The sequence below is a fragment of the Peromyscus leucopus genome, chromosome 6 (assembly GCF_004664715.2).
Source record: "Peromyscus leucopus breed LL Stock chromosome 6, UCI_PerLeu_2.1, whole genome shotgun sequence".
Taxonomy (NCBI): domain Eukaryota; kingdom Metazoa; phylum Chordata; class Mammalia; order Rodentia; family Cricetidae; genus Peromyscus; species Peromyscus leucopus.
Window position 1 is genome coordinate 58,141,916 of NC_051068.1, and position 22,887 is coordinate 58,164,802.

Consider the following 22,887-nt stretch of genomic DNA (forward strand, 5'->3'; position numbering starts at 1 on the left):
ACTTGCCTGGCACATGTAGAAATCAGAGAGCAACTTTCCAGAGTTGGTTCTCTCCTTCCACTGTGCTGTTCCCAGGGATGGGACTAGGGTGATTAGGACTTCATCGGCTGAGAAACCTTGAGGCTCACATCTAACACATTCTTGACCTAACCTGGCATTTTAATTACCTGCCTTCTGGAAACTAGATTCCACTGAAGTCCCACCTGTCTAAAAGGAAAAGGCTCCCTATTAATAAAGTTAGTCTTTTGGTAGCCTGCTTCCCCAGTCGTTTATAATGCAGACAGATGCTGGTTAAGATATACGTCTCATTATTAGATGGATTTATTTCTAAGTCATTTGATCTTCTCCTTTGAAAAGTGACAGAATGGAAAAGAAAGTCAACTTGTGCAAAAGGATCGGTGTTTGTGTGCAACTGATCAGGGTTAAATGAACAGAGGGACACAGCACTGACACTAAGGGCCTCTTCACTGCATTTGATTGGTTGTGAGAGAAGTTGATGGAAGCGACTCACCCAAGATGCATCTTCATGCCACCATTTTCAGAGAAGGCAGGATGTTCATTCTCATCAGGGGGAGCAGGGAGCACCTGTACACTGCTGTCTATGTACAGACAGAACTCTCTGTGAACTCAGTTTTTAAAAATAAAAGCAAAATAGACAATATAGGGGTGCCCTTCTCTGTAATGTAGATATTGAGATTTACCCAAAATAGAACACCTCCTTTAATTTTCAGTTGTAGTAAGTATGCTCCTTCTTAGATTAATGTTGTTACTCCATGGTAGAGTGCTTGAGCATCTATGCCTAGTCCTCAGTACTACAAGTGTGTGTGTGTGTGTGTGTGTGTGTGTGTGTGTGTGTGAGAGAGAGAGAGAGAGAGAGAGAGAGAGAGAGAGAGAGAGAGAGAGAGAGAGAGAGAACGCATGTAGGAGTGTGTATGTGAGTGCATGTGGTGTGGTGTTCGTGTGTTTGCATGGGCATGCACACGTGTGCATGTGTGAGTGAGCATACATCAGCTCTAGAGCTAATCATTAGTTTTTGTCAGGAGCACACTTAGGTCATTAGTACACAGAGATTTGTGTTCCTGCCAGGGTTACAGTTACTACAATCTAATATACCAGTGAGTCAGAAGTAGCTGCTAGCCCTACTGACAATTAGTAACAAAACAGCAGAAAACCTGGAAAGATTTCAAGATGGCTAAATAGTTGTGTCCACCTCTCTTCCCCTAAACAGAGATACCAAAACAACAAATTTATAACTGTATTTTGAAGTGAATGCTGTGGAAGGGCTGTGGATATCAACCACAGAAAGATAGAAGTTCCATAAGTCTGGGAAGCCAGGGGTGGCAGCAAAGAAAATCACAGTGTCCAGTGGCCACAGCCTTGGGTCCAGTGGGCCAGGAAAGAAGGAAGGAAGGGAGGGAAGGAGGGAGGGAGGGAGGGAGGGAGGGAGGGAGAGAGGGAGAAGACAGGCAGACAGAGACAGAGAGAGACAGAGACAGAAACAGAGTGACCGAGAAATAGAAAGAGAGATAGAGAGACCAAGAAAGAATATGAATGAGGGACATAAGACTATATGGGGAGTAGCTGGAAAAAGATAAGGGTTACTAGGAGTAGGGGCATGGTAGAGGATAGTTGGGGAAATATGATCATAGTATATTGGATAAAAACATGATTTTGTCAATTTTTAATAAATTTAAAAATGACAGTGACCTGCATCGTTAGGAAAGCCTCCAGAGGGTTCAATGACTGGACAACAATTTACAGGAGTATTGATCCACACCCGGTACACAGGCACTCATATTTGAGGAGATAGAAGTACCACTGCTCCTGAGTTTCACATTCCACACTGTTGATGTGTTTCACATTGCAATAATGCCCCTCATAAAATTACAGCCCCCATGTGTCTATTGAAAAATAAATGTTAAAAATGAAGAAAAGATTTCTATAGTTATATAGACACGGAATTAAAGACAGCATTCATTATTAGATCAAAACTTTGTGAGTACAAATGTTATAGGAAAAGCCTCATTTAAATGTAACATTTCATTAATTCACTTCAAAGGGGAATCTTTGTGCAGTGTGCTGAAGTAAAGATATATGGTGGTTATGGCTTGCTTAAGATTTATTGAAACTGAGTGGCGGTCATGGTACATGCTTGTATAAGCCATGCCTTGCCTTTTTCACAGACGTTTACCCAAAGGTGGGCAGTGTAGGAGGCCAGATGGCCAGATGTCCTTTTTCTCCTAGACAGAGCTCTCTGTGAACTTAGTTTTAGAGTGTAAACATAAAAGACAACATAGGGGTGCCCTTCTCTGTATGTAGATAGTAAAATTTGCTCCACGTAGAATACCTCCTTACATTTTCAGTTACGTAAGTATGCACCTTCTCAGGTTAATGTTGTTGCTCCATGGTAGAGTGCTTGAGCATTTATGATTAGTCCTCAGTACTGCAAACAAAAGAGAGAAAAAGCATGTGGGATTTGTATTTGAATGCATGTGCCAGTGTGTGTGTGTGTGTGTGTGTGTGTGAGAGAGAGAGAGAGAGAGAGAGAGAGAGAGAGAGAAAGAGAGAGAGAGAGACAGAGAGAGACACAGAGAGAGACAGAGAAAGACAGAGAGAGAGACACAGAGAGAGACAGACAGAGAGAGAGACACAGAGAGAGACAGACAGAGAGAGAGAGAGGATGTATATGTATGTGTTTGCATGGGCATGAAATCTAGAACTCATCTTTGGTTTTTGTTGGGAGCACACTTAAGTCATTAGTATACCGAGGTTTGTGTTCCTGCCAGGGTTACAATTACTACAATCTAATATAACACCCAAGAAAAGGTGATTGTTTTGTCAGAATCAAGGTCAAATCCCAATCCCAAATGTAGTTTTTAGCACCCACACAAGGGAACAACTGGTTTGGAAATTGCAAATGTTAGCTCCATTCAGCATATTGATTTCCTTGACTTTTGTTTAGGATGAATTGGAAACCTGCTTGCATGTAAGAATTCAATTTATTGGCAACAATGTCTATTTAGGATGCCTGTCATGTCTTCTATTCACTTAGGTGACTTGCTACTAGCAGGATGGTCTTGGCTAAAGCACTTTGCCTACTTAATCATTTTATTTGTTTTGTTGCTGTTTTGTGGTACTGAGAATGAAACTAGAACTTTACATATATGTGGTGGTTTGAATAAGAATGGTCCTTATAGGCTTGTAGATTTGAGTTCTTAGTCATCAGGGAGTGGCACTCCTTGAGAAGTATTAGGAGGTGTGGCCTTGTTGGAGGAAGTGTTTTACTGGGGCTAGGATTTGAGGTTTTCAAAAGCCCAAGCCAGGCCCAGAGTCTCTCTCTTCCTACTGCATGGGAATTCAGATGTAGAAATCTCAGCTACCTCTCCAGCACTGTATCTCTCTGTGTGCCACATGCTCCTTGCCATGATGCTAATGAACTAAACGTCTGAAATTGTAAGCCAGCCCCAATTAAATGCTTTTCTTTATAAGAGTTGCTATGGTTATGTTGTCTCTTCACATCAATAGACTAAGATAATATGCTAAGCAAGCACTCTACCTGTTAAATGTATTGAGCCACATCAATAAATTCTTAGAATACACTAAAATAAATGGATTATATTGGCATAGAAGATACAGTTCTTTTTAGCACTGGGTAGATTTCTATTATTTTTGTCTTTTTGAAGGTTTTAAATATATAATAAGATACAAAGAATTTTGTCTCCAGGTAAACAATATTTTATGAATCTGCTTTGAAAATATTCAAGTTTTTTTTTAATAAAAATACTTTGCGAGGACTAGAAATGAAGATATATTACTCTAGTTTCTAAACCAATTTGATGCACTGATAATTCCTCACATTAAAATTCATATCTAATCCAACATTAGTTTTTAAATGGAAAATGCTTAAATTAACAGCAAAGTCCATATTGGAGTCAGTTCAGTGAAAAGAATTTCTTTGCAGGGAATCTGTTGTGACAAATTCCTGACATATTTCCTCACTACACACCTCTTCTCAGACAACAGTCAGTGTGCATCTTACCCGGCTTTTCACCATAGGACTTGAACCCATGAAACCAAGAAATCTTCCATTCAGCATGGTGCTTATGTTTATGAAATGCTACCATGTCACCTGTCACCCTCAGCAGATTTTGAAACATTTTTGCCCTGGAAAGTTATTCCTCATAGCTTTTGGAATAACTTGGGAAATGTCTAAGTAAATTTTCAGTCTTCAGGTAAGCTTTGCCCTCAGTCTGAGGAGAGACAATTGACATCCCAGGCAGCAGCTGATTCAGGCTCCTGCCCAATTCTCACCAGAAATCCCCATATTGACTGGAAAAAAAGTTTCTTTGTGTACTCTCTCTCTGTAGTTCTCCATCTCAGTTGGTCGGTTTGAACAAGCAAGCCAGTTCAAGATATCAAAATATTTGTGTAAATTGAATGAACCATAATTTATTGCTTCTAAAATTATTTCATGGGATTGTGGTAGGCCTTGTTTGTGCTGAGGCATTGGGGATCATCTCAGTGGAAATGAGGCTTTCACTCTATGTTATTACAGCGATTTTTGAGGAGAAAAATTTCTTTCATTTCAGTTTCCCTGCTATTTATCTTGATTAAGAACTTCCAAATACTGTCCTTAGTAATTTGAAAACAGGTTGCTGATTGTGGTCATTCTTTGTTAAGCTTAGCAAAATTCAGACCCTTGTGTATTTGTCTTTCTCACATGACGAAAAGGAACATCCAAAAGTATATGCTAAGTTTCCATGTGACATATTTAGACAGAAAGGAAAGAAAGAAAAAGAGGAGAAGGGGAAGGGGGAGAATGGAAAAAGATAACACATAACATGTGTAGGTTGAAACTGCTTGCACATTGTATGTCTTTCGGATGCTTTCAAGTTTTGGGGAGCTGGGTTAGAGAAACCAAGGCAACCAGACATGCTTTCCCACTATTTATCAAGCAACAGTGGCATGAATTATCGTGGATATCTACAGCAACTCCAAACTTTCATGGATCTTTTATGGTGGTAGAGATTGCTATTATTTTAAATTCAATTATTATTGCATGTATGTATGGAAGTAGTGGACCACTTTGAGACATGTGTATACTATGCAGTGATCAAATCAGGACATTCAGCATATCTGTCACCTCTAATATTTATTCTTCCTTATTGGTGAGACCACTCATAAATTCCTGTGCCTATGTAGAAATATACATCATGTTATGGTCACACTACTATATAATAAAACACAAGAAATTATCCTATGCACTCACCTGTCTCTCCCTATCCTAGTCTCTTCTCTACATCTAGGAAAAGATCTTTTCGAATCAACATGGAAGTAACTTCATGTAGTCCTACTGTTACCTGCTCAACCAGTGAGGGTTCAGACCAAGATCAGAGGTGAAAGCAATGTGCCTGATCTTGCAGAGCTAGTAGAGATGGCTTCCCAGCTGTAAGTGTGTCACCACACACAGCAGTCAAACGGTTGGGGCTCAGCAGTCAAGAACACTCACTGCTCAGGCAGAGAATGACCTGTGTTTTGTTCCCAGCAACAACATGACAGCTAAAAAAGGGGGTATAAGTCCAGATTCAGGGGATCCAATAACTTCCTCTGGCATGTGCATATGTAAACACACATATGTATAGGCTAAACACTCATACAGGTTACATAATAGTGATAATGACGATGATAATAATAATGATGATTAATCTGTAATCACTCTCTCTATTGTTATTCACGGCTTTAGTATTTCCCATGTCAAACAAAATCCATTCTGTCTTTTCTCTTTATCCAGAAAGTAAATAAAAACAAAACTACGGATTATCTACTAACGGGCAACCATCATATGAATTGTTGCCTTCCTATGGGGTCATTATGGCAGTGAGGCAGACTCACGTTTAGAATATTTCATTACATGTTCAATCTGTTAATATGGATGTTATGCTCCAGATTGTTACATGCAGATCAGGTGGAAGTCCCTGTTCTATACCAGCATTAATATATGCTTACTGCACATCTATAGAGAGTAGGTAAGCTTGAGTGGCAGGCTAGAAGCATTAGTATAACCTATGTCCTCAGAAGAATACTTAGTATGCCTGTCAAACAAAAACAGAAGCAAGAAAGTATGAAATAAAAGGCTGTTTTGAAAAGAATCAATATACTTACAGAGTAGATGTAGTATATAGTATCATTTGGATTTGAAAGGGTATTCTTAGACTACTAGCAATAGTGAAGAAGGTGCCTGAATTGGCCTACTCCGGTAATCAGATTGGTGAATACCCTAACTGTCATAATAGAGCCTCCATCCAGAAACTGTTGGAAGCAGATGCAGAGATCCACAGCCAAGCACCGGGCTGAGCTCCACAAGTTCAGTCAAAGAGAGAGAAGAGGGATTCTATGAGCAAGGGGCATCAAGATCATGATGGGGAAACATACAGAGACAACCAAACCAAACACGTGGGAACTCATGAACTGCGGACCAATAGCTGTAGATTCTATGGGACTGGACTAGGCCCTCTGCATAGGCAAGACAGTTGTTAGCTTGACCTGCTTAAGGGGCCCTTAGCAGTGGAATCAGGATCCATCCCTGCTACATGAGTGGGCTATTTGGAACCTAGTGTCTGTGGTGGGACACCTTACACAAACTTGGTTCAGGGAAGGGGCTTTGACCTGCCTAGACTGAATGTACCAGGCTCTGCTGATTTCCCTTGGGAGTCCTTGCCTTGGAGGGGATGGGAATGGGGTTGGGGGGGTGGGGAGAGGAAAGGGGCACCTGTGGTTGGTATGTAAAATGAACAGAAAATTTCTTAATAATAATAATAATAATAATAATAATAAGAAGAAGAAGAAGAAGAAGAAGAAGAAAAAAGAAGAAGAAGAAGAAGAAGAAGAAGAAGAAGAAGAAGAAGAAGAAGAAGAAGAAGAAGAAGAAGAAGAAGAAGAAGAAGGATGGTGCCTTTAATCCCAGCACTTGGGAGGCAGAGCCAGGCGGATCTCTGTGAGTTCAAGGCCAGCCTGGGTTACCAAGTGAGTTCCAGGAAAGGTGCAAAGCTACACAGAGAAACCTTGTCTCGAAAAACCAAAAATAAATAAATAAATAAAAATAATAATAAGGATGATGAAAAGAAAGTGTATTCTGTGGTTTGGATGATGAATGTCCTCTAGTGGTGTTTGTGCTAAAGTTTGATAACCAGATGACACTACTGGGAGGTAGTAGAACCTCTGAAAGGTAGGGTTTAGTAGGAGGTCATTAGGACATATTTGTCTAACCTTAAGGGGGATTGTATGTCTGCAGACATCCTGTGCATTTCCTCCTTGGTTCATGATAGGAGAGTTTTTGCTGGACTCTGTTCTCCTTTTATGCTGTTTTGCCTCATCACAGGCTGGACAATGCGGCACAACCATTCATGAACAGAAACCTCCAAAGATGGGGGCCAAAACAGCACTTCTCTGTAAGAGAGTAGGTTGTCTCAGGTATTTTGTAATAATGACAGGTAGCTGACTGATAGTAGAGACGTGCAAACAGAAATGCGATCTGAAGAGATTTGCAGATAATCAGCAAGCTGGCTGCAAAGAAACATCAAACATTGGCGTTCACCTTCATGAATTTCTGCACTGGGATATGGCTTTTAGCAGGGATGACTCAACATCTGCTTGGCACCACCCACCGAACTGTTATTGAGTTGCTCAATTACAGGCTCCTGGAAAATAATCAGTGTAGAAAACAGAAAGAAATGCAACACATATTGATGAAGGGGTGACCCTAGAGATCCAGATTTGAAAGAAAATAGCTATGATTGACACCCAAATTTGTATTTTAAGAAGGTAGCATGACCAATTAAGACATGCTATTAAGGAAGGCAAGCCCTTGGTGATATTGGAGAGGAGTGTGCAAGAGGAGGAGACTTCAGAGTTCTTATGAGGGTCCATCTGTAGTAAGATGACAAGGACCTTATATTGTAGGTTTCTAATACATAGGAAGGAGAGAGACAAAATATATTAAATAAAGCCATTTGAAATAACTGTTTCTATCGTGGCTGTTTGAAGGAGGTTGAAGATTAGTCACATTCTTCTTTAGAATTCCTTTGTCTCCTATTTTAAAAGTATATGAGGTAAATCAGAATATTTAACTACAATCTCTCCAGTTTCTTCCTGTAAATAAATAAATAAAGCAAAATATTTGGTCAGAGAAAGTGATTAATCAGGAACACGAGTTTTCAATCACTTGTGAATTTGTGGTTAATGCTTCATTCCCAGTTCTGTATCCAGTACAGGAAGGACTGTCTAGGTGGGATGTATAAGCATAAGTATGCTCTCAATTAGCCGTGTGTCCAGTACTGCTTGATGATGTATTGCCTTGAGGACACATAAGGATGAAGATACAGAAAGCTAGACCATGGGGTTAAAGTATAGCAAGTCTCATAGCTAGTTGTTAAACCAGAGTGAGAGACGTGTACACAGAGCTCAGCACTTACCATGGACATCTCGAGCAAGTGAGCAATGGAAGACTATTAACATCAAAACAAATTTCAAATACTATATCCAGCTCATTACTCTGAACAACGTAGTTACACTTGAGAAAAATCAGTTAGCTTGCATTTAATGTAAATATCTGGAATTAGGAGTAAAAGAATGAGTGGAATGTTTAAGAAATATGAGCTATTTCTATGGCAACCCCATATGTAGAATTATATTTTTGGCAAAATTGTTTCTTGATATTTGTCTATAAATCTGTTGCCTTGTTGTCTCTGTGTGTACTTACTCATCCTCCCATTCTGCCAGCCGTCATGCACCCTGCTATGCATCCACCAAGTATCATGCTACATATGAGGGCTACAAAGATTATTCAATGGCCCTTTGGACTCCAGAAGCATTGAAAAGCAAAAGAATGTTCATGGAAAAATAAAATTTAAAATTGTGATGGGTGTGGTATGGACCATGTTGCAAAGAACTCACTGCCTCAGCCTCTGGAACTCCCAGAAGGCTTCGCCTAAGAAACCCCTATGTGGATGAAGTTTGAGGCGGTAGAATTTATGTCAAGCGAACTGGGCAGGTAATCTTGCATTAGGGGACTTGATACATAACTTTTAAAGTATTGACATGTAATGCTTGAAAGTTACTACTTGGCATTTTCTCAGCATATCCAAAGAAATGTACTGCTGTGCAGCTTGGAACCCCTGAGTAATAATCTGGTGACATAAAGTGTTTGACCTATGACAGGGCCATTATTGCTGGAATCACTGTACCAAAACATGCGGTCATATTTACCATCTGCTGAAATACGCTGTCTCGCCCAGGTTGAGGTTCATAATGACTAAAGGCTTAAGTAGTTCACAATGACTCAGTTGCCCAAAAGCCCTCAAGTAGACTGAGGAGCTGTCTGCAAAGTTTCAAAGGTTTTCTGACTGAAGGCGGCGGGACAAGAGAGAGCAGATGTGTGTGTGTGTGCCTTTCTCTTGGGTAACTTGAAGACCTTCATTCTCAGATCAGCCTAATGGAGTCTTTTATGCTCACACTGTAGTAGTAAACAACTGAACGAACAAAAGTCATGAAGATAATACTCAGGAATATCTTTAGAATTGTCTTTGGTCTGTTCTCTCTTTAAGACTACAGTGTAGTTTCTATATTTAAGCTCTAGCTTAAACAAAAATATAAACAAATCAACAATTGAAATTAAGGTAAATAAATTATCAGGAATGACCATTTATTGTCTCCCAGCCTTACCTGTGTGTATGATAGTTAGCACTTTTTTTTCATATTTGTATCTGAAATAAAAGAGTTTAATTTTTGTTTACTTTTATAAACATCACTGAAGTCTTACTAATGAAAGGCTATCCTACAACCAATGGCTTTGAGATTCATACTAATGACTTACATCATATATATATAAGACTAATGAGATTCAGAAGACATGGCAGTGTCCTGTGGGAAATGGTTTAAAACTGCTAGGTTTTCTGGCAATGTGAGAACCTGTGAAAGACGATGGCGGAGTCTTTGGTGTAAAAGCAACAGGAAGGGGCAACCAGAGAGGGAGGAAATAGAGAGCAAAGATGAAAGAGTATTTGAAACGGAACAAGAAGAAAATAAAATAAAACTGTTGCCAAATAATCCCTGCCTTGGGACCTTGTCTGGGGGTGAATTATCCAAGTGGGCACTAAGCCTGATGTTTCTCATTTCCCTTTTCACACCATGGAATAAGAAGTAATCGCCTTAGCAGGACTTACAGCCCTGATTGCATCACCTGACAACCGGACTGGCCCCTTTGAGATAAAGCTTTTTTGCTTTGTTTCCTTTCTTTGGAAATGAAAACATTTGATGGATAACCACTCGTTATTCAATCACTGGTTTCAGTGAAAAACAGAATCCCACAGATCTCATTCATCCCTTGTCCTAGTAAACAAAGCCAAGGGGCAATCCCAGAAAATAAATAAACCAAACCAACCAACCAAACAAACAAAAAACCTGTTTCTATGCTTTTCATGTGAGGTAGAATTAGGATATTTTATTTACTTGCTTTCTGAGATTCAAGTCTCTTATGGAAAAATATCAATTATTGTCCTCTGTCAAGACTTGTGTTCCCAGAAAGTATAAAGACTGTGTGTACACCACGTCTCCTTTGCTGATTTCAGTCTTCATCCAGTGGGGATGAGCTACCCCTTCTACAGCCAAGTCCATTTTATCATTTAAAGTGTTTGAGGTTCATGTGTGAGTGCTTACACATATATTAGTGCGACACGTGCATGCTGTTGCCCACAGGGACCAAAGAAAGTGTCATAACCCCTGGAACTGGAGTCATAGACTGCCCTATGACTGGGATCTAGGTCCTCTGCAGAATGATAGTTTCATTTCTTAAATGAAGCTCCTTGACTTGACCTTACTAATGCCCAATATAGTTATCACCACATATGTAAAGGCAGTCTATTAAATATAAACTGTTTAGTTGTGACTAATTTATTAGTGACTCACACAACCTGGGTGCAATGAACAGCTGTACACACACACACACACACACAAAAAAATCACATGTTAGTGAGATGCTTTTGTAAAACTTCTTACAAGTTAGACTGTGTTAGAAAGTAAAGGACATGTTCCTTAGAGGAGAGGGATCTGAGTACTCTGCACCTTGCCTTATTAGTAGCATGCTTTCTTGGGAACCATCTTGAGTCTGTACTTACAACTGCTGTCCAAACCATGGCTTCCTGTCAATAATAGTACTGTGATACAAAGTGAACTTCATTAAAAGTGGAAATTCCTAGGATTAGCTGGGTAAGGATGGGTAACTATGTATTTCAGAAACTGTTCCACCTTAGAAATGAGATTCTGAGCCTCTTGATAAGTGCTTTTTATCCTTTGGTCTGGTAATCCCCACACTGAGCAACATAGATACCCAAAGAAACAAAAGAAAGTCCTCAGAGATTTTGTAAGCGACCAATGAATCTGCCCTTTACTACAAGAGGAGCAACTGTTAAAAGAATATATCTACATTCTGATCTCACTCTAGGCAGGCTAGATTCAAGACAACTGTTTCCACAGAGAAAATGATAAGAGGAGTTGGGTCTGGCCTCTGTTGCCAGGCAAGGGCTGTGGCTTGTCCTTACCGTGCAGTACCATGATTAGTAACCTATTCCTTTACCTTAAATGAAACATTTCCTTGTGGTCAATAACTACCATTTGCATCACCTCTCCCTTTGCTCTGTCTCTGATTACCATCTTTTTACTCCGTTTTGTTAAAGGTGGACTTTTTTTTTTTTAGATAACAGGTATATGTGAGGCTAAACATTATTTTTCTGTGTGCCTGACTTATTTCATTTATCATAATGTCCTCATATATTGTAGTAAATGACAGAACTTTAAGCATTTTCCCTTTTAAATGTGTAAATCATTTTTTCACACATCCCACATTTTATTTACTCATCTGTATATAATAACTAAATTTATTCCATGCTTTTGCTATTGTGAGTAACACCAAAGTGAGGATGAGAGTACAGAAGTTTACTTGATATACTGGCTTACAATCGTATATAATAATTATATCCAAAAGTGGGATATACATAATTCTGCAATGTTTTTTGAGAAGCCTCCTTATTACTTCCTAAATTAACTGTACAACCAGTGTTGTATAAATTATCATATTGTACTTGAAACTATATCCTGGTGCTTTGAAAATAAATCCAACATTATAATTAAAGGCAAGATAACCACTTAGCTTATAAATGCATAAAGAATTCTAGCCTGTTCTTCCATAGGGCTGGTCTTTCATTAGAGTTTATATGTCACATTAAGGCAATTTTTATCTTTAAGAAGTGGTATTTGCTGGGCTGGGGAGATGGTCAGTGTATTAAATGTTTTCAGTACAAGCACAAGGATTCAAGTTCAGATATCCCAGATTTCATATAAGAAGTCAGGTATGGCAGTGCCCATTATATCACCAGTGCTGGGGAGGCACAGATAGTGAGATCCCTGAAGTTTGCAAGCCAGCCAGTCCAATTTAGAGGGTAAGCTGTAGGACACTTACATCTGCACACGCATGCCAGCCACAGTCATGTATGCCTACCCCCTAAAAAGCAAACGATAGTGTTTATTAAACAGTTTATTGTTAGATGCTATGATCATACCATGTATAAGTACTCTCTCTCATTTAATCCTCACAAAACCTTTCTCTGAGTTAATGACTGTTATCTTTGTTTTGTAAAAGAGCTTCGGCAGTGTTCAAAAGAGACTTGTAGAAAGTTAGTGATAAATAGTGCCATTTAGGGTAGAATGATTCTTCACTGTGTCTTGTTTAATCAGAGACAGCATGATTCTTTCAAACATGGACTCCTAACCTACAGCCAGGCTTCTGCCTCTGCCTTTATCATTCTTGCATGTATGACTGTTTTATTTCATAACCTGTTTGTATCCCTGCCATGGGCATAGTCGGAGTGACCAGATGAGTTTTGTTTGGCGATGGAGCTGGTATTTGTGAAGCACCAGTTCCTTGTATGTGCCTCATCATGTTTTGTGTGTTAGGGTAATTACTATTTTACACAAATATTCTAGAAACCTTATCAAGATTTTGATTTAAAAAAATTCCATGACTTTTTTGTCATTCAGTAATACATTTTCTCAGACAGTAGGTGGTCATTCATTATTGGCTAAATGTATTTCTTTGTTGTTTGGCCATCTGCAGTGACCTACATTTTTTCTCCATGAAGTTTCTGAGTCTTAGGTTGTTGCTGGAGGGCTTCTCTCCAGGTTCCCTAAGCCCCACAGTCCCACAATCCAAGTATAAAATAATCACTTAGACACTTAAATTACTTATAAACTGTATGGCTGTGGCAGGCTTCTTGCTAACTGTTCTTATATCTTAAATTAACCCATTTTTATAAATCTATACCTTGCCACGTGGCTGGTGGCTTACCAGTGTCTTTACATGTTGCTTGTCCTGGCGGTGGCTGCAGTGTCTCTTTCCCCTTCTTCCTGTTTCCCCAATTCTCCTCTCTCCTTGTCCCGCCTATACTTCCTGTCTGGTCACTGGCCATCAGTGTTTTATTTATATAGAGTGATATCCACAGCATTAGGTCATAAACAAAACATATTGATCTTTGTATATCACATTTACTGAATTTTCTTATTTATTCTCAATCCTTCTAAAAGCTCAAAGTTTAAAGTAAATTGATTCCTGTCTTTCCTGACCCACACCCACTCTTGTTAGATCTACTCAATAGAGATGATGTGTAACAGTTACCTCCATGGCACACCAATCCTGCTGCCCTCTGCTTATGCTTTTCAGCCTCTCTACTAACACTATTGAAGTTTGTTCTCAAAATCTATTGGCTGGGAGTAGGGAAGGTTCTCCTGGTAAAATGCCTGACTTGCAGTGGTGAAGATCTGCTCAGTCCCCAGAATGGATGCAAAAACACCAAGTGTGACATATCCTTATAATACTGGGAAAGGAACTGCCAGGATGTCTGTGGGCTTGCTGCATAGCCAGGCTAGCAGAAATAGCAAACACTTGCTTCAACAGGATACCTTGACTCAAAAACTAAACTGGAGAAGCCCTTGAGGAAAGCATCATGATGTCAGCCTCTAGCTTCCTTAGTGGAGTTCCAGGACAATGAGAGACCCCATTTCAAAGGAAGTGGGTAGCATTCCTCAGGGTCTCACAGGAAATTGACCTCTGGCCTCATACAGGTGCAAATATGCACAGACATGCACTAGCGCTCTCTCTCTCTCTCTCTCTCTCTCTCTCTCTCTCTCTCTCTCTCTCTCTCCTCTCTCTCACACACACACACACACACACACACACACACACATCTATCAGCAACCAAGGATGCTTGTTTATTTTCGCTGTTCTTATCACAACACTTTTGTTTCTTCCATTTCAAATTTATCTACACTCCTTCTCTGAAACCCCAGGGTAGTAATGGGAACCCTCACTCTGCTTGGCTGTAATGATCAAGTTTGCTAGCTTCATTTCACAGAATACATGCCGTCAGTTTCTGTTAGGAAATTTTTCATGCAAATTTGAAAGTTTTCTGCTGTTATTTTTAATAAGCAATTAATTAAGCCATATTAGCGATTCACTTACTACTTTGATCATGTTATTCCTTTTAATATTTTGTAGAGCATTTTTACATTCATTTTTATTTATGGATAAATCTCATACTGGGCCAATTATTCTAATCATGTAATCTATTGATGGCGGAGAGATAAGAAATTTTTTGCAATAGCCTACATGAGTGAAATGGGCCATATTTCTGAATGCTAACTATTTCCATTTCAGAGAATTCAATACAAGGTTTAGGTTAGGGTTTTTTTTGGGGGGGGGGTTGCTATTTTGCTATTAATTGGGAAGATTACCATTTTCAATGTTTTGTAATTATATATGAGAAATTGGAATTTATATTTGTTTATAGTTTAATAGAGGTCTCATAAAACCTCATTTCATTTCATCCTTTCTACTGACAAATCTTGAACAACTTTTAAATTTCTCTAAGAGTTGTTATTTACTTTAAGTGTTTTTACTAAGTTGACAGGTCATATTTTAGCTACCTATTTCATACAATTTTCTAAATATATTCAGTGAAAAATTTCATAAACTATAAAATTTAGATACTTTTTTTTTGGTTTTTCAAGACAGGGTTTCTCCATGTAGTTTTGGTGCTTATCCTGGATCTCACTCTGTAGACCAGGCTGGCCTTGAACTTACAAAGATCTATCTGGGTCTGCCTCCCAGGTGCTGGTATTAAAGGCATGTGCCAATGTTACCCAGATAGACACATTCTTAAGTGTAATTATATCTTCTGCCTGGTTTAGTGGCTGTGTTTATCGTCATTTCTTTTTTTCTTTCATTATTCTCTTTTACTCCCAGTTTTTGTTTTTAATTATGAATATTAACTTTGCCTTTGATTATACTTCTTAACAGATTTTATTTCTAGTAGTTGTCCTTTTTTTACTTTTTCTCTTGTCCTTAATTATTCTTAGTTTTGTAAGTTGAACTGTTGGCTTGTACAGTTGCATTACTTTTATTTAGTAATAAGATGAATTTAAAATCTTAACTTCATACCATGGCAACTTGAACCACTTCTCATAGGGTGAGCTGTCCTGTAGCTGGAAGGCTTCTCCAGTCCCACCAGGCCCCTGCAGTCCCGTGGCCTGCATATAAAATAATCAATCAAGAGCTTATATTAATTATAACTGCTTGGCCATTAGCTCAGGCTTATTACTGACTAGCTCTTACACTTAAATTAACCCATAATTCTTATCTATGGTTAGCCATGTGGCTTGATATCTTTCCTCAGTTCTGCCTTGACATCTTGCTTCCTCTGTGTCTGGCTGGTGACTCCTGACTCAGCTCTTCCTCTTCCCAGAATTCTCCTCGTTTACTTGCCTTGCCTATACTTCCTGTCTGGCTACTGGCCAATCAGCATTTTACTTATCAACCAATCAGAACAACACATATTCACAGCATACAGAAAGACATCCCACGGCACTCTCCTGTTCCTGTGAGAATCTCTCCATTATTTGTTGTTAGTTCTGGGAATTGTGATTTTATGTTTGGCTCCCACAGTCTACATTGTTTTAAAATTCTCTACAGAGATTTTAGAGTCACTCATAATAAACTTTATCAAATTAATTATAGTAAATACCTAAATTAGCAAGGTACATGTTCAGTTACATTCATTATAGTCTGTGTTTTCCAGCCCTTAAACATGACTTCATGGTCAGTTTTTGTGTAGAAACCTACAATTTCTCTATAGTTAGTTAGCCAAATAGAATAAATTTAATTATAGAGATGTATTTTAAATATAGTGAGTAGTATCTTAGCTGATACTTCTTCTCCTTCTCCTTCCTCCTCTTCCTCCTCCTCTTCTTTTTCTTTTATTTTTCTTTACTTTTGTTTTGTTTTGTTTTCAAGACAGGGTTTCTCTGTGTAACCCCCCCGGCTGTCCTGAAACTCACTCTGTAGACCAGGTTGGCCCTGAACTCACAGTGATCCATCTGATTATGCCACTTGAGAGCTGGGATTAAAGGCATGCACCACCATCACCCAGCAGGTCTTATCTTTTAAGACAGTAGTTCTCAACTTTTCTAATGCTTCGACCCTTTAATACAGTTCTTCATGTTGTGGTGAACCCAACCATAAATTTATTTTTATTGCCACTTCATAACTGTAATTTTGCTATTGTTTTGAAATACCATGTAAATATGTGTTTTTCTATGGTCTTAGGCAACCCCAGTGAAAGGGTTGTTTGATCCTCAAAAGGTTTGGATCCACAGGTTGAGAATGGCTATTCTAAGACGTTGGAGTTTAAGATTTGGCCTTTGAAACTAAAGGGGTAACATTACAATTAGTTACCTTGTAAGCTTAGCCAAATTGTTTAACCTCTCTATATTTAGTAACTCATAAACTCATAATCAGAACCTTCCAATTAGGTTTGCTAAGAGGATCTATTGGGTTAATAATTCAGAAGCACTTAAAAAAAGTGCCTGACATATTGTAATCACCTCATAAGTAGATAATTATTTCAAAGCCTTTTCAGTATTAATTAGACTCTAGAAGAATATCTAGTCTTTGAATAGGAGTCTGAAGATTCTGTTTGTGTTTGGGTAGCAAAAGTATGAGCCGATAAGCTCTGTACAGTAATTGCCATCTTATTATTTTTATTACCTATCCCAACCTGCTCCTGATCCAGTTGACACTTGCAGAGCCAGGCTTTCTATAATCCACACTTGTTTGGCATCGTTTCTCACCACTGTCAGGCTTGATAATTCATGGGACAGGTTTAATTGACAGGGTTTTAGTCAGTATGAACTAGAGACAGCCTGTTCTGCAGGGCTGGTTTATTTTTGTTGAAAGAAACTGGGTGTCTGACAATTATGTTTACAGGTGAATTTATTTCTCTGGTATACTCCTTACATTCTTTGGAGTAAGAAAATAGCTCCCATATCCTCGCAGTTTCTACATTCCCACAGGAGAATGAAAATTTTGTCTACAACATTAGACTTGTTTGTTAAACATAAAAGAACATAAATCCTTCCAGGGTCCCAGGAGTATGGCAGAGACAGGGAGTGATCTTTCCCAGCCACTTTGCACTGTGTGTGCTGCATCATGTTGCACTGGGAATGTGATGTTTGATTGGCTCATAAAATAGGCTGAGTAAATCCCTTAAATAGTGGTATGGGCAATTGTTCACCTTGAAAATTAATACCTGGGAGTGTATTGTAAGGATTACCGTGTCTCCAGTATGGTCAACTGAGCAGGTAGGAATGGCTTGTTTTAAATTTCCCATTCCTTTCACTATGCCCTATGTCTTAGTTAGGTTTCTATCGCTATGATGAAGCACCATGACCAAAAAGCACGTTGGGGATAAAAGGGTTTATTACGATTATATTTCAGCATTTCTGTTCATCACTTAAGTAAGTCAGGAAAGGAACTCAAACAGGACAAGATCCTGGAAGCAAGAACTAACACAGCGGCTATGGAGGGGAGCTGCTTACTGACTTTCTTCCCATGGCTTTCTCAACCCACCTTCTTATAGAACCCAGGACCAACACTCCAGCACCTAGATCTCATGGAGGCATTTCCTAGACTGAGTTCCCTTCCTCTGATGACTCTAACTTGTATCAAGTTGACACACAAGACCAGACAATACAACCAACATGTATGGTTTTTCTCATTTGTTTCTCTCTTCTTTTTCTTCATGATGTTTTGACCTATATTAGTAAACAGTAAACAAACAGCTTCTCATGAATTCCATATTCTTTTGAAGGCATCTGGTCAGGGAAAACAAAGTAAGAAACATAACCTTGTGTAAATCATGAGAGAAAATAACTGACTTTAAATATATTAAGCTTTTCCATTTAAAAATGTCTTAGTTCCTAAAATTATGTGAGAAAAATGAAACTAAAGAATGTTGTTGCATTACTTAAGGGGAAGATTCATAACATAACTATAGTTGGCCCATATGTTGTCTTTTTATTAATACTTTTTTCTTTAATCCTAATACTATATAAAATGTTGGGTTTGATTCTATCTAGTGTATTTATAGTACATTGTATTTTAAAATCTATCAATCATTTTTTCAAGCATGTCAGACTTCTCTCTCATTAAAATCTTTGTAACTTTCTCTTTATTATCTTATATTCAATCTAGAGAAGCCATCATTTATTTATATGTGCAGTTGTTTTAAAAAATGGTCTCTGTGTTAGGTGAAGCTTGGGATGTATTCCTCAGTATTTGAGCATTTTCTTAGCAAGTGTTAGACCCAATGTCCAGAAGTAAAAGAGAAAGCTGGAATAATAGCAAAGTGATTTTTAGAAGAAAATAATGTGTGCTGCTACCTAGATGCATATTATCAACTACCCTAAAAATATAAATAAGTTTTCAGTAGTTTGCTTCTACTTGGTAAGTATTAGTAGATTTCTCAGTATTTGTTTGGTACTATGCTTTTCTAAATTAGTAACTTTTGGCAAAGTTCTAAGTAAAATACATCTTCCCTATCTAGGGAAATTGAACAATGATAATAGGAATTAAGATAGGAACTAGAATTGAATTATTAATAGATTGAATGTCATGTAATTTTGTTCTATACAAAATATTTAAATTTTAAGTGTCTGATCAATCTTGAGTTTGATAATAGCAAATCTGAAGGCTTTGAAAAATATTTCATATTTTTTGAACTGGTCTTCACTTCTTGTTCTCTTTAACTTTTGCATCTAATGAGCTCTCATTCAGGCCTACTTGGAAACAACACACTGATCTGCTCCATAGATGTTTTGCACATATAAAATTTTCATTGCCTAGATAAGCAATGATGTTTCTACCCCTTTGCCTCCTCACAGGTATGATTTTGTAGAAGTTGAGGAGCCCAGTGATGGAAGTATTTTAGGATGCTGGTGTGGTTCTGGGACTGTGCCAGGAAAGCAGACTTCTAAAGGAAATCAAATCAGGATAAGATTCGTATCTGATGAGTATTTTCCATCTGAACCTGGATTCTGCATCCACTACAGTATTGTCATGCCAGTAAGTACCACTTTGAGATTATCCTTACTTAAGTAAGTCAGCTATTTTTAACTTCAATTCCTCATTGTAAAATGAGAATCAGAATACAAAACATCCAAAACCATTCTTTAGCTTGGATTCTTTTTTTTTTTTTTTACCACAAAGGTCTCACTATAATTGTTATAATCAACTGAAGTGTTTTCTCTGTAGATGATTAGAAATGCTAAGTGCCTTAAATATGTAGTAAAATGAAATATGTGGGTTTTTTATAGTTATAGGAAGATAGCAAACTAGGGAGATGGCTCAATTGGTAAAATGTTTACCCTGAACAAATGAAACTCAGATTTCAATCCCCAGAACTCACTTTAAAAAGCCAAGCATGGCCACTTATAATTCTGCTCTGGGGATGCAGAGAAAGACACGTGCCTGGGACTCTCTGGCCACCAGTCTCTAGCCTAGGTGGTGAGCTCCTGCCCAGTCAGAGATCCTGCCTCAAAAACTCAAGATCCTGAGATCTCACTTAGATTCATTACTTGAAACTTGCAAGTAATGTGTCCACAGTGAACCTGAGGGACTAGGTCATGTTTGTGTCAGTATTTCCAACATGAAAATCATATTCAATGCATGTTTAAATGATATTGAGTGTGATGAGCTATGCATGCAGATTTTGTATTCTGTCTTCAGTTCCTGTAGCATCTCTCAACCAGGATGCCCTACTCTGGCCACTAAACTGCCCTGAACTGGGCTGTAGGAGATGGAACTGTATGAGTAGATGAAGATGTTATAATTACTCTAATCATCTTTATGGAAACAGCAGGCTATGGGCTGAAAGAAACAAGAGAATATGAAGGTCGAATCCTACATTTCCTAAGAAGTGTAATCTGATGATGTTAGAAAATTGCTATTTTTTTTTCTTCCACTTCCACAAACTTTGGCTCATTTGTGTTCACATTTACTTTGGTAGCTGACCTGCCACTCCTTACCCTATCATTTCGGCTTCATGTACCCCTCACTACTTTCTTAGAAACACATCCATTCCATTTTCAGTAACTGTCTGCCGAATAGTGGGATTTGGTGAGTGACAATGTGACAGGTGATTATGCTTTCAAGCCTGGCAGAATGTTTTGAATTATCACTGTGTGTTGCTAAATATCACCCTCCCTCCCTCACCCACACCTGTGCTAACCCTGGCCAGGCAAGATTCATCAGTCTGAGCCATGAATCAGATAAATGAAAGCCTAAAGGAAGAAAGCATACTTCTTGGAGAGCCGACTTAAAGGATCTTGTGGTATTTGCTCAGGGGCAATTGTCCCTGCATTATCCCTCATTCACTTCTTTCCTTCTGTCATGGATGCATTTTCTTATTGACATCCCCACTTCCCTACAAGTGATGACCAGACTGACTGCAGAGTCCTAGCTGCAAAGCAGGACCTGCTGTACTGCTGACCACAATGGCTTTCTACTTTGGTAATGATGCAAATAGCATGAACCACAGGCCTCGGGAGACCATTAGCTTTCTGTACTAAGTTGTGTTGCACAGACCTAGCTTAATACCAGTCCCACAGCATTACGCTTTTCTGGAAATTTGGCCGTCTTCCCACAGACTTGTCTAAGACTGGAGTGGGATATCCTAATGTCTCTGATGTTGTGTGTTACCTTTGTTGTCACTAAGGACAGAGAAGACACATTAGAGAACCCCAGTTACAACAATGATGCCATGTATTTTCCAGATGCTGCTCATGTGTTAGTCTGTGGTACTAGGGATACAGCTGGACTGTGGTGTCATTGTTGTCTGGGTTCCCTTGTTATGGTAAAGGGGAGGCCTGAGTTGGGGGGCAGTTAATGATATATCCACTACAGTCAATGAACTTAGGACACACTATCCATTTTTAAACCATTTTATTATTTATAAAAATCATCCATATAAACAGCCTTCTCTGCTTTTGGTTATCTAAATAGATATGAATATGTGATTGATATAACTTGATATGAATATTTTACATCAACCTGCCACAAAAAACTTAAGTCAGTGAATGATTTTTAAATCTCAAACTACAGGACAAAAATGTACCTTAAAGTGAGTTATATTTTCAAAGTAAGGAGCTTGCTCTGTAGTTTCATTTGTGAAAAGGAATGGATATCAGATTCTGGTCTGCCATGAACTCTCTGTGGTTCAAATTACCATGTCATAGAAGAAAAGTATACAAAGATCTATTTTTGTTACAAGCATTTTTTTTTGGTCACGCATGCCCATTAAGTAATTGTGTCTACTGTTGTAAAATGATTTACCCTAGAGCTAAGCAAGGAGTTCTGGATTATTTTGAATAACACAAGTTGAATGAATATTTCATGATTTATAAATATAGTTTTCTTTATATTGCTGAAATGTTGAAACAGATTTTTTGGATTACCAAGTAACTTGGTATAATGCCAATTAAATGTGTCTCTCTATTTTTCTGTGTTATATTGGTGTCATTAGCTAGGCTTAGTTTTAAAGCTACCACTGTGAGATGTTGACGTAATGTCATAATGAGTTATAGCTTAAAAAAATACTACATAGGTTTAAAATTTTAACATCTTAATACTATTTCAAATAAAATATTATGGAAATATAATTCCCTAGTCATGTATCATTGATAAATAATGAAAGATAAATCTGTGTAAATTTTATAGTAAATGATATATTGTTTTATGACTGTTCACAAGAAGTTAATAATGTCATTGGTATTTTTCCCCTTTATGATGAGAGGGGAGAGAGAGAGAAAGAGAAAAGGAGGGGGGGAGTGCTCACACACACAGCCTGGTAGATTAGTAGTGAGAGATTGTTTAAGAAAAATGAAAACATTGGGACCTTGTTTCCCTTCGAAGCCCACACACAGTGAGAGCCTGAGCATAAGTCAAATCTCTTAGAAAGAAAAATTCTTGTTTAATGTTGGAGTAACATGTATTAGGTTATGTATGCCATGTTCTGTAGTACAGCACCAACACCGTTATTTAAAATGGTAAAAACAAACAAAAAAGCAAAGCCTAAACAGAACAATTTTTTTCATCCAGTATCAAATATCTGATTAAAAGTTTTATTTCTCAGTTTTTTAGGAAACTGTTTCAAAAAAGCATATCTGAGTTTTTAAGTAAAAATGTATAAATTTGGGTCTGCATCTTTTCAGGGGTTTTCCTTTTCTTAATATATAAAACAATTTTTCTTGAGTATAATGCTGCATATAAAATGCTATTTTTAATGTTTACAAAATGTGAGGGCTTTAGTTTTTCTCCTTTCAATAGGGTGAAAATTTTGATTAATTATTGCACTAATAATATATTTTCTTAAGTAATTTTATTGAATCTCACTTTTAACAGTTTTGAAGTTACTGAGATGTAACAAGATAATACTTCTAGCAATTTAT

At 38.1% G+C, this 22,887-nt stretch overlaps 1 protein-coding gene across 2 annotated transcripts in view; it reads left to right on the forward strand.

Annotated features, from left to right (window-relative positions):
• Pdgfc (platelet derived growth factor C) overlaps nucleotides 1-22,887 on the forward strand; it is a 163,330-nt gene that overhangs the window by 98,567 nt on the left and 41,876 nt on the right. For both annotated transcript variants that reach the window (XM_028880127.2, XM_037206681.1), the window contains exon 3: nucleotides 19,324-19,504. In XM_028880127.2, the coding sequence (XP_028735960.1) occupies nucleotides 19,324-19,504 (181 nt within the window). The remainder of the gene's footprint in view (nucleotides 1-19,323; nucleotides 19,505-22,887) is intronic.